This window comes from Corvus moneduloides, chromosome 9, assembly GCF_009650955.1.
Source record: "Corvus moneduloides isolate bCorMon1 chromosome 9, bCorMon1.pri, whole genome shotgun sequence".
Taxonomy (NCBI): domain Eukaryota; kingdom Metazoa; phylum Chordata; class Aves; order Passeriformes; family Corvidae; genus Corvus; species Corvus moneduloides.
The window spans coordinates 571,014-586,067 of NC_045484.1; the positions used below are offsets into that span (position 1 = coordinate 571,014).

Genomic DNA, 15,054 nt, shown 5'->3' on the forward strand with positions numbered 1-15,054 from the left:
CACACTTAATAGTGTAAGTCTGATGAAACAGAAAGAGACTTCTGTTCAAAATTTTGTTTGTTGCACTCTCTGTCTGAAAAGAACTATATATAACGTTGAGGAGTAGAAAATCAGCAAGCAGTAATGTCACCCTTCAATTAAAAAAAAAACCCCTTAAATAACAAGTGTAGGATTTAAGACAAGCATAATTAGTACATGAGCTAATCAATTAACAAAATTGATCCAAATCAGTCTCACATGCAACACGGAGAACCACCTCACAACTGACACTAGTGGAAAAAAAGACCAAAACTTAGATAATCAGGATAATAATCGTGTTCTATGGCCTGTTCTGTGTTCTGTGCCATTTTTGTTCCATGAGAAGCTGTTCTTATATGAGTTTCTCACACTCACAGAAATGGAATGTATCTTTAGTACTAGCTCTAGTACTACGCTTGCTCCACACTGTCTTGGTAATACATTTGGGGACATATACCGAAGAACTAATGAAACAAAGCTGGAAAAGCATAAGGAAATAGTCTTTTTGGTTCTTATTACTGAAACTAAATACCTATCAAACCCATCAGGTCACTAAGGCCACAGCCATACCGCTCGATGACCTGGCCCCGTTCCAAAACAGTTGACCTTAAACTCATATTCACTGAATAAAAAATAAATTTGTAATATTCACTAAAAAGTCCAACACCACATGCTGTCATGTGGGTGGGTGATGGGAGTTGTCAAAACCACCACTATTAGCTTAAATCTAATCTTAGCATATTTTTCTTCAGCAGTCAGCTGTCCCAGCACTAACCTGTATGAAGCCAATGGTTCACGAAATTCCACACGAGTGCATTTTTTCACGTTGCTTTCCAGAGTGGTTGCTCGAAGAGGGCTGCGTGAGGACTTCTCCTTGCTCGATTTATTTTGGCTGGAGGACCGGGAACCTGAAGCAGAAACCAAAGAATCCCCTATGTATCTATCTCTCCAGAAAGAGAAAGCTCCTGGGGCTGAATAATAGACATCGTTTTTCTTGGGTTTGAGCAGCTCTCTCTCCTTTGACAAGTTGATTTCAACAACTAGGAGCAAGGCAGTAAGTGCTTGAAACAATGACCATATTTAAAGAGAGATAATAATGCTTAAAAGTCAATGCTAAGTAATTAAATCTGTGAAGTTGACTGTGTTGCCACTAGAGGCCGATCTGTCTGCTCTTCTCCAGTAGCACAGTACCAGAATGCCCTTAGTATATAAAATGAGGGCTTATTTCCTATAAGCAAATGCTCTCCTTCAGTCAGGTAACAGAAGCACCAGATCCAGCAAACATCGTATCGTAGTGGGGTAAGCACTACTCACTCACAGTGTGGGGCAAGTCCTGTCACCCCCTCTAACCAAATGACTGGGATAAAACACTCTCCTTTCCTAAGCTCAGGGAAGGAAACATCAGTTTCTCCTGGGCAATTAAGAGTTTCAGGAAGAAAAATCACTGGCAGGAGACAACCTGGGGGCAGGAAGAACCCAAGCTTTCCCAGAATGCAGTGGCTTTACACTGCCTTACACATTCTCTCCTCAATAATACATACCCTTCCTGCTGCTTTTCCTGCTGGCACTAGCAGAGGGCTTCTTGGCATCCATGACTGAATCGAACACAGCTGTGGTAGTGGGAGCTATTTCTAATTTGTTCTCTATATGACGTAGCTAGAATTGGAAGACAATGCAAATTAGAACATTGTTTTCTACTTTTAAGCTACATTTTTATTTCCCCCCAAACATGACAAATTTTTCCTTTTTCATGACAAACAAAACTGCAGGCAAGAGCAACTTCACAAGGCTGACATTGCAAAACTATCAGAAACTACTATTACATTTTGTTTAATAAGATTATCTAAATTAGGTTTTCTTGCATAGTTTTGTTCCCTTAAGTAGGCTGTTTTGAAAAAATTAATAATAACATGCCATTCCAAGACTTAATGCTTGGCCTGAATAAAATATTAATTCCACTTGGAAACAATTCTGTAATAGTCTCTTATAAATGGAGCATGATACAAATTCCACAAGTAAAACCCCACACTGATGCTCAGCTATTGAGCAAAAAGAGGGACAAGGTTATGGGAAAGAGCTGAATTCCATGAAAACCCAAACTGTTTGGCCTCACTGAAGCCAGGTTTTAGAAACTACTGTATCATCTTAAGGACCTAAGTTAATTCCCACAGAAATACAGCAACTCCAATGCTCAGAATGGAAAATTATTCAATACCCTGGTGTTGCCCCAGTTTCTGACTGGTTTGAGTAAGCAGGGGAGAGCTATTTTTCCAAGTTTTCAGAAAAATGTGATGTCACCACTTTGCTAAATAAAAAGGTAATATTACACTCAAGACTTAGCATGTATTACTACACCCCAGACTAAGCTTCCTGTGGCAAAAGCTTCTCCTCATGTGCAGGAGACTCTTTCCAAGATACAACAAAGCTCAACATTCACATACTCCAACAGCTTTGTCCCATTTACAACTTGTTGAAGAGACAGTCCCTGAGTAAAATAATACTTTGGTTAAAGCTTATGTAGCCACTAACTGATTTGAAAATGAGTAAAAAAAAAACCCCAAGCTAAACAACCCCAAAGGAAAAAAAAGCACTTACAGCAGCCTTAGTCTGAGAAAAAGAAGCCCATGCTGCAGTTAGATCTTCCAGGGCAGAAACAAAGAAATTAATTTCTCATTAGTACATGGAAAACAATGAAATAAAATGTTGCTTCAAAACAATTTTCATGCGCTTGCTATTCAAGTTCTTTTTATGACACAGTTCCAGCCTGTAAATCTTCTCTATGAAAGACTGTTATCAGTCAAAGCTCATCTTAACAAAGCTATAAAGTATTTAATGTAACATGCTTTAAGTTTACTAAGTTAGGCTGAATGCATGATGACACCTGCAATCAAATCCACCACATATAATAGAAGATGCTTAGAAGATAAAACGAAGCTGGTTATCTACCCCAACAAAAATATCTTATATTTTTCTATTATACTATAGTTTAGCTACCTTTTTTTTACCCCCTTCCATTTTCTTCTTCAGTAAACTAAGCATGAATACACGGTCACTGAAAGACTCTACTCAAAACCCAAGCTCCGAACAGCAGAATTATGAACAGTAATCTTTCTGAACTGTACACCCTACAAACAAAACAGAAATAATGTTTGTGAACAAGCAGGAGGTACTAACCAAAGCCTTCTAATCTAAACAGACAGTACCTACTCTATGAGCAATCCAGCTCAGTAGGATGTAGTAGTGTTTTCCTCTATAAATATTTACTTCCTCAGTTCTCCTCCTCTTCTGTTTTCTAATGGTTCTTATAATCTAATGGTTTATAAAACACAATATCTGTGTGTCAGAACCATGGAGAGTAGTAGTAACAGAGATTTGAAAAAAATAATCTCTTCCTGATCGTAAAAGAGCTGCCAATTTCATTTCAGGCAAGATACAACAACACAAAGGAAGAGGGTTAGGGAAGTCACACAGAAACAACTTTGCTTTGACTTCTAGAGATGGTGGTTCTTGTCCACTGAACACTACAGCTTCAAAAAGTAGGTAATTTTAAAAGAACCTGAACACATGAAATAATCAGCACAATGCCCTCTTACAGATAAAATAATAATCTTTCTCTACTTTCAAAATAACTTCTGGAGTCCAGTTTTGTCATACAGGAGATTCCATGATCGATCTCGACCACAGGCTTAGCACACGACTCAATTGCCGTGCAGATGAGACCTTTCTTCCTTTAAGGGAAGATTCTTTCAGGGAAGTACTGTCATTTTTAATTTTTCCTGCACCCTCCTGTCCTAAATTAGAGTAATCTTAACAGCAAAAAGCTAACGTGATTTTCCAGCTAAGGGAGACAAAGTGCTGTAAAGGTCATCCTAGTGGAGACGTACTGCTGCGATTCAAGCGTCTTCACCACTCGGGAACCGAGCAACTGTCACTCTGGCTCTTCCGCACTTCTTTCAAGAGCCAACAGTTCCCAATTTCTGTTCCTGCACTGCTCCTCCTCTTTAAAAAAATCTGTCTCTGTGCCATCTTGGCAACCATATCCCAGGCTGACAACTGCTAACGCAGATCAGCAAATACTCCAGAGATCAGGGTACAAAACTGCTATCTGTGAAGAGGAAGCCATAGAACACATGCTCTTAGCTCTCAAACTGAGGCAGGGGAATGCTTTCTGGAACAACTCCCCAAAGGTTCAAACAACTCATGACAAAACATCTCCCAAAACAAAGCAACAGAACAAAGAAAATCCTTACCTCTGGTAGAATCCTTGCTTTGGTTATGCCTTGGATTTTGTAGAGGCACCTCATTAGACTTGTTGCTCAACATCGTGTCAATTTACCTAAAAAAAGAATTTGTCATGTAAGAATCAAAGAGGTATAAAGTAAAAGCAAACGTATCTTTGTCTGAAGAGAACATAACCTTGATCATTACGATGAATGTCCACCTCATCTGGTGACTCCAAACTCACATCATGAACAAGGTCAGATAATCAGCATGAAATCACAGACGTGGTTACAGCTTCCTGCAGTGTTGCAGAAACCATGTAATTCCATGGAGAAAGAAGGGTTTGCTTTTGTTCTCGTTCATCACAAAGCAGCATTAACTTGATAAAAGGAGACCCAGAGGACAACACAATTTAGATCAGAGTAACAAGTATTGCAACAAGTCTGAAGATGTCCACACTGGAATACTGCACACACATGGCTTGAACCTATAAATGCTTGGGGGAAATACCCAACTCCACCAATGACAGAATGAATGTGTCACCTATCTCTGGAAAAGGCAGAGCAGAACTGCATGGCAGGACACTACAGCCAGGAAAAAAGACGAGACTGGTGCTGTCATTGCTTTCCTGTGAACTTCAAAGGTAAGACTCACAGTGAATCCAAAATTAAAGTATAAACTCCCAGCCACTATCACCATAGCAGGTTTTATAAAGGAGAAAAGGAAGAAAAACTAACAAAACAAAATAGCAAAAAAACCCCCAGAATGTGCTAGCTGAGCTGTCTTTGTAACACACTGACAACAGTTCTGTTAAGGAAAGAAAAAATCAGGTGACCACAGGAAGTTCTAGACCTCTGAAAGAGTCATAAAAGTACAATTTCCTCTCTCTTCTTTCATGAACTCCCAGATGTAATTTTCCTTATTTTTTAATTACCGAAATGTTCTTTTGCTTTCACTTCCCTGAACTGTGTACCACATAAAAAGGCAATCAAATATAAAGACCAATCTTTTGGTAAAAGGAGACCAAAATTAACACTATCTACTACTTATTGAAACAGATTGTTGCCCGGATATTTTGTGACAAGGATTTCTATTATATATGGTTTTAAGGACACTCACAGCGACCAGCAGTAAAGTTTGGTCTCACATTCAGTCATATATCTTGTATTTACAGCAGTAAGTTACCCCAAAAAACTGCTCTTACGCCCCAAGAAAAACTAACTAATAAGAACACAGGTCTTCAAAAGACCTTTGGTTGTGACTTTCTTTGAAGAGTCCAAGGTAAGTGTTTGAAAGAGTGTGGAAAAGGTATGTTAGCTCATATATGTAGGTACAGAAACACATCCGTACACACACATTAGTGAAGTACACAATAACACACAAATTCTAGAAAGAAAGGGTGAGTGTGTTAGTTTTTAAGTACCCAATAGTTATGGGCATCAAGCCAAGTGTAGTTAGAAATTCTGCTTCTAGGACAGGTGCTGAAGAGCTCATTCATGCAGAACGGTATTTTGTGCCTCACATCATTCAAGCTGTAAATCGTAACACTGCTCTGCCCAGAAATCATCTCGCTGCTCCTCTCCGTCACTGGAGAAAAGAGCTGTTGGGCTAGAAATGGAGAATACAAATATTAATAAAAATCAGGGAATTTTCCACAGAGAACGGATTTTGAGCGCTGCTGAAAATATTGTGTCATACCAGTATCAGTTTCTTGCCCAAACACATATATAACAAAACCTACTCAGTATGTAAATTTAGCATACGATAACTTCTGGACAAGCAACCATCTTTTAAGGGATTAAGTATTCATCTTCATGTAATTTCCTGGGATTTATAATTATTAGTATAGGTAAGAAAGCTTAATCAGGGACTAGAATTGTTCTTTTTATTTTACATACACAAATCTATATTTTTTTATTTTATGTTGTTTATTTCACGAAGCCCTCTGAATGTAAAACTGTAGCACACTCTATGTATTCCTTGACTCCATATGAAAAGTACCAGATTAAAAAGTCTGAAGTAGCTTGTTAATAGCTTTCATCCTGACACTGAAAACTGCCAGTCCTTTACCAGGGCTAACAGAACTCATTCAGACAGTGAAACACTTTAGAGGAGACTTAATATAGTGCACACTATACATACTGATCATCAGCACACATCTGTGAGAGTAACAGAGTTATTCCCATAGGTGTGTGCTGATGATCATTAGTGGTCAATAATTCCATTTCAACTCCTTCAAAAGTCTCTACTGCCCCTCAATAAAAGGCCACTCAACCTCTCCTCCAAGCTGGGAAGAAATCAGGAAGCATCTTGCTGTATTTATCCTAATGCACACCTGCAGTGCCAGCTCCAAGAGTGAAGTTCGACCCTCACTGGCTTCAGAGCAGCCCCTGAGATTCACGGAGCAGTTTTGCTTAACTCAGGTTGCTGCTGATTGAACAGTTTCAGGAAGGCAACACTGCAGTAGTTTTCAGTCCTGATGCAATCGTACCTCTGAGGGCCTGGGGTTTAGGGGTCCCTCTCCCAGTCCTTTGGAAGGGTGGGAGAAATTTATGAGCTTCTCCAAACCTACGTACAAATAAATTATGTTGATTTCCCATAAACCTTTGTATTCCTACATATTACTAAAATAACTTCTCTCTATTGCTACAGCTTACGTGAATAAGCAGCACTCTACAAAAAAACCAAGTACTTGTATTCAATTCAACACCCTGCCTCTGCAAGAAGTTAAACCAGATAGAAAAGAGTCTTTAATGTTACCCAAAGTAAAGAAAGAGGTGGGGAATAAAAAAAGAAGTAAATCCAGACACAGTTACCATGTCTCCTTACAGGACTTGCATGCAGGGTAGTGGGCCAGTTAAACACTAAAATACGCTGAAATGAATATTGATCAGAGAATAATACTAAACAAAAAATTATATGAAGGAAATTTAAATTATTTGTTAAGTACATTTTACGTCAATACAGAAGTTGTCTCTAAGTCCCAGGAATAACTTTTAGATAAAATACATAAAAACTACATTCTGAAATGATTGCTTCAAGGAGATCTTGTTCTGCTAAACTAAATGATTCACCTCTGTTTAATACTGACCTTAAACAAAGAGATTGAGCTCAAATGATGAAATGCCAAAGAACTTTTGAGGAGATAGCACTGATGGCAAAAGGTTATCTGCAGGCTGGATAAGGCTTTGAGAACATTAAAATTGTTGGAAAAAAAGATGAAAGACTGCACAATCAACAGAACTAATCGCATGGTTATTGGATTGCTCACTGGGAGACACAGACATCCCACACAGGTCCATTCAAGGCTGGTTTGCCAAGCCTCTCCTTGGGTGAGTGATTAAGATACAAACCCCATTGTGTTCTGACATTTCAATCCCACACCAAGTGTCCATCTCACTCTTTACTCATATGTCCAAAAAAAAAAAAAGTACACAAGAAAAGGCACAGCAGAACTGCTACAGATGAGGACCTAAGAGGAAACACGAAAGGAAACAATTTACTCCAAACTCCTGGAAGAAACTGGGCGGGGGGATGGATACAGGACATGACAACCACTCTCTTCTACAAATACTGTTCCTACAAGAAGACACTGAAGAGAACTGACAGATCAGAAAATGCATGAGAAAGCACCGGAAAGGAGGAAATGGAAACAAAGAGAAGAGCATTGCCACATAAAAAAGGAACATGAGAAACCAACACATTTAATACTAAACATACCGAGGATGGCATCAAAAGGTACAACAGACAACAAAACAAGAAGTGAACATAGTTAAGAGCACAACATTTTAAAAAGAGCAGGAGATATGAAAGTAGAATATGCTTAGCAAAGATATACAAAAATATGAAGAGATTAAAAACAAGACTGGGAAAAAGAAAAGAAAAATGGTGAGAGAAACAGGATATAAAAATGAAGAGAATAAGAAAGGTAGAAAGGTGAGAGAAATGCAATGAACTTTTGAAGAGCTGGCATAGAGAGCAGCAAAAAGGAAGAAAAGAAACTTGTGTATTGGCCAATTGGGAAGTTTTTTCAAGTATCCTCGATAAGGATTTTTTTCTTAGAAGCACAGACTCGGTAAGAAAAGGAAAGAGGAAGTTCAGAAGTCATGGCACTGGAACAAGGAAACAGGAGAGGAAACTGAATTGTGCCAATTCAGAGACGGAAGACATGTGAGCAAGAGATTACCCACTGCTATTTTCACTAACATGTAGTGGCTATGGACAAAACCACAGTATGTACAGGGAACAGTACTCCTCAAGACATTGTTTCTTATAACAACATAAGGGATACTAAACAAAACGGATACCACCAAAGAAAAGATGAAGGTTTGCTAAGAGCATGGAATGAAATGAGTTGTTAACAATGACATCTATGAGATATTCTCAAATGTTTTATCCACATAGCAGACTTTGCTACAAACTGGGTACACAGCACACAAGGACAACATTTCATGAAGTTTAAGCAAAAATGAGGCACCAGTGCCAATAAAAGAAGCCATATTTTCCTTTCTTTATGTCTGGGTCTCTCTTGCCTTATTCAGGCAGAAAGTCAATAGGATTATATGGTAAAGCAAAGTGAACTGGGGGTCTAGTACAGGCTAAAAGAATTTTGCCTGTTCCTTTTGCTTTATTAGTTTTATCTATGTCATACTATAAGCAACAACCTCCATGCAAGCAGAACAAGAAGGGATGGAACAGTCAAGTTAGTCTCAGTCCTGTACTGGCTGTTGCTCCCCAGGAGCAAATGTGTGAAGCTGCTCTGCCTCTGCCTTGAGGAGAACAGTGGGACTGGGGAAAACAAGAACCATTCACCTTCTTCTTACCAGTGGAGACACCACTGGAGCTCAAGGGCACCATGGGAGTCTATACACCCTGCTCCAATGCGTCCCACTGCACCCACACCTCACACAGTGCAGACTTGTCTGCGGAGGAAATGGACACAGACACAAAGAACCAGTTTTCGGGATAGTTTTTCCTGTTTGCAAAAACATTTTAAGTTTCCATGTATAAATACAAAGATGACTTTTGAATCTTAAAGATCCTCCTGTCTGTGCAGCTAAAGCTCTGCATTGCTGGCAGTAACAGACACAGGTGGACAGGCCCAGTCAGACCCAGTCAAGCAAATTCTTTTGCTGAGCCAGTCTACAGAAAGTGATGGAAATTATACTTAAAGATGCCAGAAACGCTTTCCATGTCTTCTCAAATACCACAGACTACAATTTATTATGATATGCTTGAGTCTGGAATAAAAATAACGTTAATCTACTCATTTTTCCGGAACCCGAGTTCTTACCATATTGCATTATCCCGTTTAAGTGAGAGTTAAAAATATCCATAATACATTGTTCTAAGACTTGTTTTGGTTATGTATATGGGCTTTTAAAATGTTTTTTGATACAAGAGTAACATACTCTTTTTTTGGCCAGAGCACATTTTGAGAAAACTTTGCCTTTCAACACCATCAGATGCAGGCAATGTACTGACCTTCCTCAGGACTGAGGACAAATTCCAGCACAACAAACAAATGCATGACGTGTTTGTCCAAAAACTTCCACATCTCCAGAATCTACAGCTGACACTGCAGAATGAGGCAGGTCCTCCCTCCACCTCCTTCCCATGCTCATTTATACAATAAGCCTTCAAATGAAATGCAAAGGAAGTGAACACCAGCAATGCCCAAGGAGCTCATGAACATTAGCTGCTCTAAATGATCTAATTTTAGATAATATTCAGTATTTTGTCTTGTAATACAAGAAGTAAATATACCAGAAGAACTCACATTCCAATCATTATTACTTTGGAAAATAATTAGAATAATAAAAAAAGCTTCAAAAGAAATTAAATAAAATTTGATCTGTCTTAAGCTAGATAACAAAAAAAAATTTAGGGATACTAAGGCAGTACAAAAAAAGAACAATCAAGATACACCACACACTTGCAGATAGAAGAGCATTTAAGAATTTCAAAGCATGTGTCACTACCTCTAGCTGTTAACCAGGAAGATAAATGACATAAACACACATCCATCAAATGTCAAAAAAACCAGTAGAAAATACAAATATGTTTCATGAGTTCCATGATTAAATCACTGGCATCAGTCAGCTACTAAATTTGCATCCAAACTATAGTGAAGATTTCTCTATAAATGAAACATTTCTGAATCTGATTCTTTCCAACTGTATGCTGAGAAAGGACATTTACCACATCCTTTTGCCATGAAAAGACATGGCAACTTGCAAGTGTCTCTGCTTCATCACAAGTGATGTAGAAGTGATAAAAAAGATAAAACTGGCCCTAAAAAGAGACTAGTAGTTTTACTGAAAGTGAAATGCATTCGATGTCTTCGTCTGCTGCATGACGTGCCAGGAGGTACTCTGAGGAAATCTATTGAAATGAATGTTGTGACAGCTAGTGTAACTTGATTCATTGTTCGCAAAGAAATCAGAGTACGAAGGCACAGAGAATGCATCCATTTATTAAGGAGATGCACACAAGGGTTTGCCTATCCATTCACAAGTTCTGTATCTCCTTTGACTTCAAAGATCTTAGCATTTATGATAGAAAAGGAAATACCCCAGTTTCTAGGACCAATACAGTACTCCTGCATTTTGTTTCCTCAGCCTTCAAAACAAGCGTTTGTTCACTGGTTCCACCTCCAGTTACCAGAAACCGCACATTAGAAGATTTCAACTCTTGTGGCCCCTAATAAATCCATTCAGCAAAATATGCTCAAATTCTTCAAGTCCTGTCTCATCTCACAAGGAACACTCCACTGTGAGGGAGTCTTCCTAGAACTTACAGGCAAATCTCTCAGCCAAGTACAAGAACCAGACCTGTCAGTTTTGAGAAAGACAACAGCTTTCAACCTCTCACCACGACCACAGACATATGGGCAGAGAAGCAACTTCATCTGCAGCTGTGTCAACTGCAGGATGATCACTATTTTCCTTCAAAGTGCGTGAAAACTTCAGGGAAGATGTTCCAAATGCCACTTTCTCACCTTTGATGCCTCTGCTCAGAATTGCATTCAGAAGGAGCATCTAAGAAGTGTCTCAATAACAACACAAGATGTCAAAAAACCCCAAACACAAAAACCTCATGACAATCTGAACAGTGATCACCAGCTCTGTTTCTGACCAGGCATTACAGAGGCAGATACCAGGACTCTGCTGAAAGACCTTTTCTTGATCTAGCTAAAAGTAGCAGTAAGATATTTTCCCGTATTTAAATAACACCATCCCTTTAAAAGTTTTTCTGTTTCAGTGTGAGAACTCCACCTGGTGCATTGCCATGGATCTGACTTAGTGAGAAATTCTGCCATCGGTGAGAAGTGTTCTTAGGAAGCTAAAACACAGCCAGAATTTCTGTTAGCATTCACTACGTTTCAATTGGCCTGGTATAATTGATTAGTTCATTTATTTGCTCTATTCTTTCTCTAGTATATCGACAAAGGTTTCAGACTTAGGCATACAAGTAATTTTATTCTCAATGGAGCAGTCCATTAAAGCCTATTATATCATTAGCACAATGATACACATCTATCTTCCAAGCACTTACATCTATGGATAAATTTTACACTCCTGTTCTACTCCAGCCACATGCCTAATATATTGACTGCACTGGGAAAGTTTTCTTTCTGCACTCAACTACCAAAGTCCTTCTGTTATCACTATTGCATCAGTACACCTGATCTCATATTAACACTTATTGATTTGAATAGCATGAATTAGTTTATGTACATCAGTAGCAGAGTTTAAACAGTCCTGCTCTACTGATAAAAAGGTGGATCTCTGATGTAAATTTTCCAAGTAGAGTTGAGCAGACTTAGCAGCTCCACAGTGATGAAGGAATGCATGTATTCCTCCCTACCTTCTCTAGCAATCATGTCACTCTGTCATAGATGCAACGCTCACCTGACTGCATCACAAGCCAATTCAAATCACTAACCTGGCAGAAAATTAATAATTTTCCTTTTACGGTGACTTTTCTTTGAGTTTATGAGGCTGCTGGCAGAACAGTCAAAGTGGGAGGAAAGAAGCAGCAGCAGGAGCAGCACATCACACCATTCATGTTAGATTGTGCAGCTTCACTCACCTCCCAGAGATGGTAACACGGAATAAATATCAGTGCTGTGTGCACTGACACTCCTGATTTCAAACACCCGCCTAACTGGGAACACTTTCATAGGACTGCAGCCTCATCTGAGCACTCTAAAGTCGATGAGACTAAACACATTAATGACTTTTTCCACAAGTCTGCTTGATACAAGTTAACTTTTTTAGCAGAAAGCTAAAAATGCCTGTATGTCTGGCAGACAGGTGAAAGGAGACACAAAGTTCATTACATCCAAGTCAACAAAACCTTCAGTACAGATGTAGCAACTCCAATACTAGATTTTTATCCATTTAAAGGATGCTTTTGCTGAGGTGACACAAATTACCAATAAAGTTATTTCAAGACATAACAGACATGATCCACATTGGGACTGGCTTATCATTAAGTGTTACCGTGGCAAACCTGAGCCATGCACCAAAGCTTAGTTTAACAAATCCACACAAACAAGACGTTTTATAGTTGTAAAATCACTTTCTTTCAGTCACCACCACACCCAGCCTAGGCAGCCTACAAAATGATCCACGCCAATCAGCAACATACAATCCTAGAACGGTTTGGGTTGGAAGGTACTTTAAAGATCATTTAGTTCCAACTCCCAGCCATGGGCAGGGACACCTTCCACAATCCCAGGTTGCTCCAAGCCTCGTCCAACCTGACCTTGGACACTTCCAGGGATAGGGCAGCCACAGCTGCTCTGAGCAACCTGTGCCAGGACCTCACCACCCTCACAGGGAACAGTTTCTTCCCAACACCTAATCTAAACCCAGTCTCTCAGCTTGAAGCCATTCCCTCTTGTCCTACCTCTACAGTTCCCGACGAAGAGTCCCTCTCTGGTTTCCTTGTAGCTCCCTTCAGATACTGAACATGCTGTGAGGTCTCCATGCAATCTTCAATGCCCCGGGCTGAACAGCCCCAACGTTCTCAGCCTGTCTTCACAGTAGGGGTGCTCCAGTTCTCTTACCGATTTTGTGGCCTCCTCTGGGCTTGCTCCAATAGCTCCACGTCCCTTCTGTGCTGGGGACACCAGAACTGTAAGCAGCACTCCAGGTGAGGTCTCACAAGAGCAGAGCAGAAGGGCACAATCACCTCCCTCAAGCTGCTGCCCACGCTCCTTTGGATGCACGTAATTTCTATGGCACCCTGGCCCCTTGTAGAAATGTGCCATTACTACATAAATAAGTTGCTCTGTTTAGTGGGTGTAGGATACCTTCTGTTTAAAGTAGCGTCACTCTCAGAAACCGAAGCTTTCGACAGTTTACAGTGTTCACGTGGCCACACCCTCAGTTGCATTTAATTATCTAAAGCATTACCTAATGAAACTGTTGCAGCAACCAGAACTGTAGCAAAGAGACAGCAAAACTTACCCCGACCATGCAGACAGCCTGACAGAACACTGAGAACTTACATGCTAAGCAGTGAATCACGCACAGCTCCACACGTTTGTCCCACAAACACTTTTGGTCACCGTACTTAGAGTTTTCAAATCAGTATAAGAGTCGAAGCAGCTTAAGATGGCAACCCCCCCAAAACTGAGCAGTCAAGTGTTAAATTTTCCATTTCAAGAAACTGGATTGTTCATCTACACAATGAAGCTATTTGACAGAAAAACCTCTACCTGCAAACTTACTCAATGCGCCAGGAGATGCACAGCTGCTGAGCTAGAGCTTATATCCAGAGACAGAAACAATCAGAGACTCAGAAAGCCGTCAAGGCTGGAAGAGACCTTTAAGATCATCAAGTCCAATCATTCACCAACTGGATCCCTTACACCACTAAACCACATCGCTCAGCGCCACATTCAGACACATCCTCAACACCTCCGGGGACGGTGACTCCACCACCTCCCTGGGCAACCTACTCCAGTGCCTGACCACCCTAACTATTCCACAAAAACTACACCGACAGCAGGCAACATACCACACAAAACTGCATCCACAGGAAAAAAAAAAAAAACACCAAAAAACCAACACAGTCACACTCGTAGAAAAGCCTTTATGCCTCCAAACAGGCACAGTGAATGGCACCGATGAAGTCAGAGAACGCTCGGGGCAGACGTTCCCGGGGATGTCAGGAGGACTTTGAGCGGGCAGACACTGAGCGATGCCGCAATGCCGGGGCAGGACGCCCGGCACAGCACGGGCACGAGCAAAGCGCACATTTAAACTTTAAAAGCGCCGTCCCGGTGCTCGGGGCGGCTCCGAGGGCGGCGGGGCCACCCGGGCTCTGTTTCTGTTTCTCCGCAGAAACACCCGGGGTCGGCGGTTTCCCCCACAACGCGAAAAGACAACAGCGAAACGCAACACCGCAACCCTCTCCCTTCATCCGCGACCCCCAGGTACGACGAGCAGCGGAAAACAAATTAAAACTAGAAAAAGAAAGCGACTTAACGGGTGAGGCGGATGCCGCGGAGACGCCGGAGCCGGGCGGAGCGGCCGAGCCAACTGACAGCCGGCAGCTCCTCGGGCCGGGCCCGCCCCGGCCCCACCTCGCCCGACGCCCCGGCGGGGCGGCACCGCCGGCCGACCGCGGCCTGGGGCGGCGGCGCGGGCCACTCCCGCCGCCTCCTCACCTGGTGGACGCCCGCTGCGCCGGCGGCAGGTCACGGCACATCCCGCGGAGGGCGGACAGAGGGAGGGCGGCCCGAGCCCGGTGCGCGGCCCCTCAGCGGCCCCTCAGCGCCGCCATTACCGGCCCGCAACT

The 15,054-nt window shown here is 41.2% G+C and overlaps 1 protein-coding gene across 8 annotated transcripts in view; it reads right to left on the reverse strand.

The window, feature by feature from the left end:
* CEP350 (centrosomal protein 350) overlaps window positions 1-15,020 on the reverse strand; it is a 70,597-nt gene extending 55,577 nt beyond the window's left edge. For 5 of the 8 annotated variants that reach the window (XM_032118422.1, XM_032118425.1, XM_032118423.1 and 2 more), the window contains exons 1-5: window positions 14,924-15,020; window positions 4,269-4,354; window positions 2,614-2,657; window positions 1,560-1,674; window positions 794-926 (exon numbers count right to left, since the gene is read on the reverse strand). In XM_032118422.1, coding sequence (XP_031974313.1) covers window positions 794-926; window positions 1,560-1,674; window positions 2,614-2,657; window positions 4,269-4,341 — 365 coding nt within the window. In that variant the 5' untranslated portion in view covers window positions 4,342-4,354; window positions 14,924-15,020. Of the gene's footprint in view, window positions 1-793; window positions 927-1,559; window positions 1,675-2,613; window positions 2,658-4,268; window positions 4,355-9,723; window positions 10,006-13,155; window positions 14,244-14,742; window positions 14,835-14,923 lie in introns of those variants that run through there. The other 3 variants (XM_032118419.1, XM_032118420.1, XM_032118421.1) reach the window with 3 other exon arrangements.
* Between the last annotated feature and the right edge of the window lie 34 nt (window positions 15,021-15,054).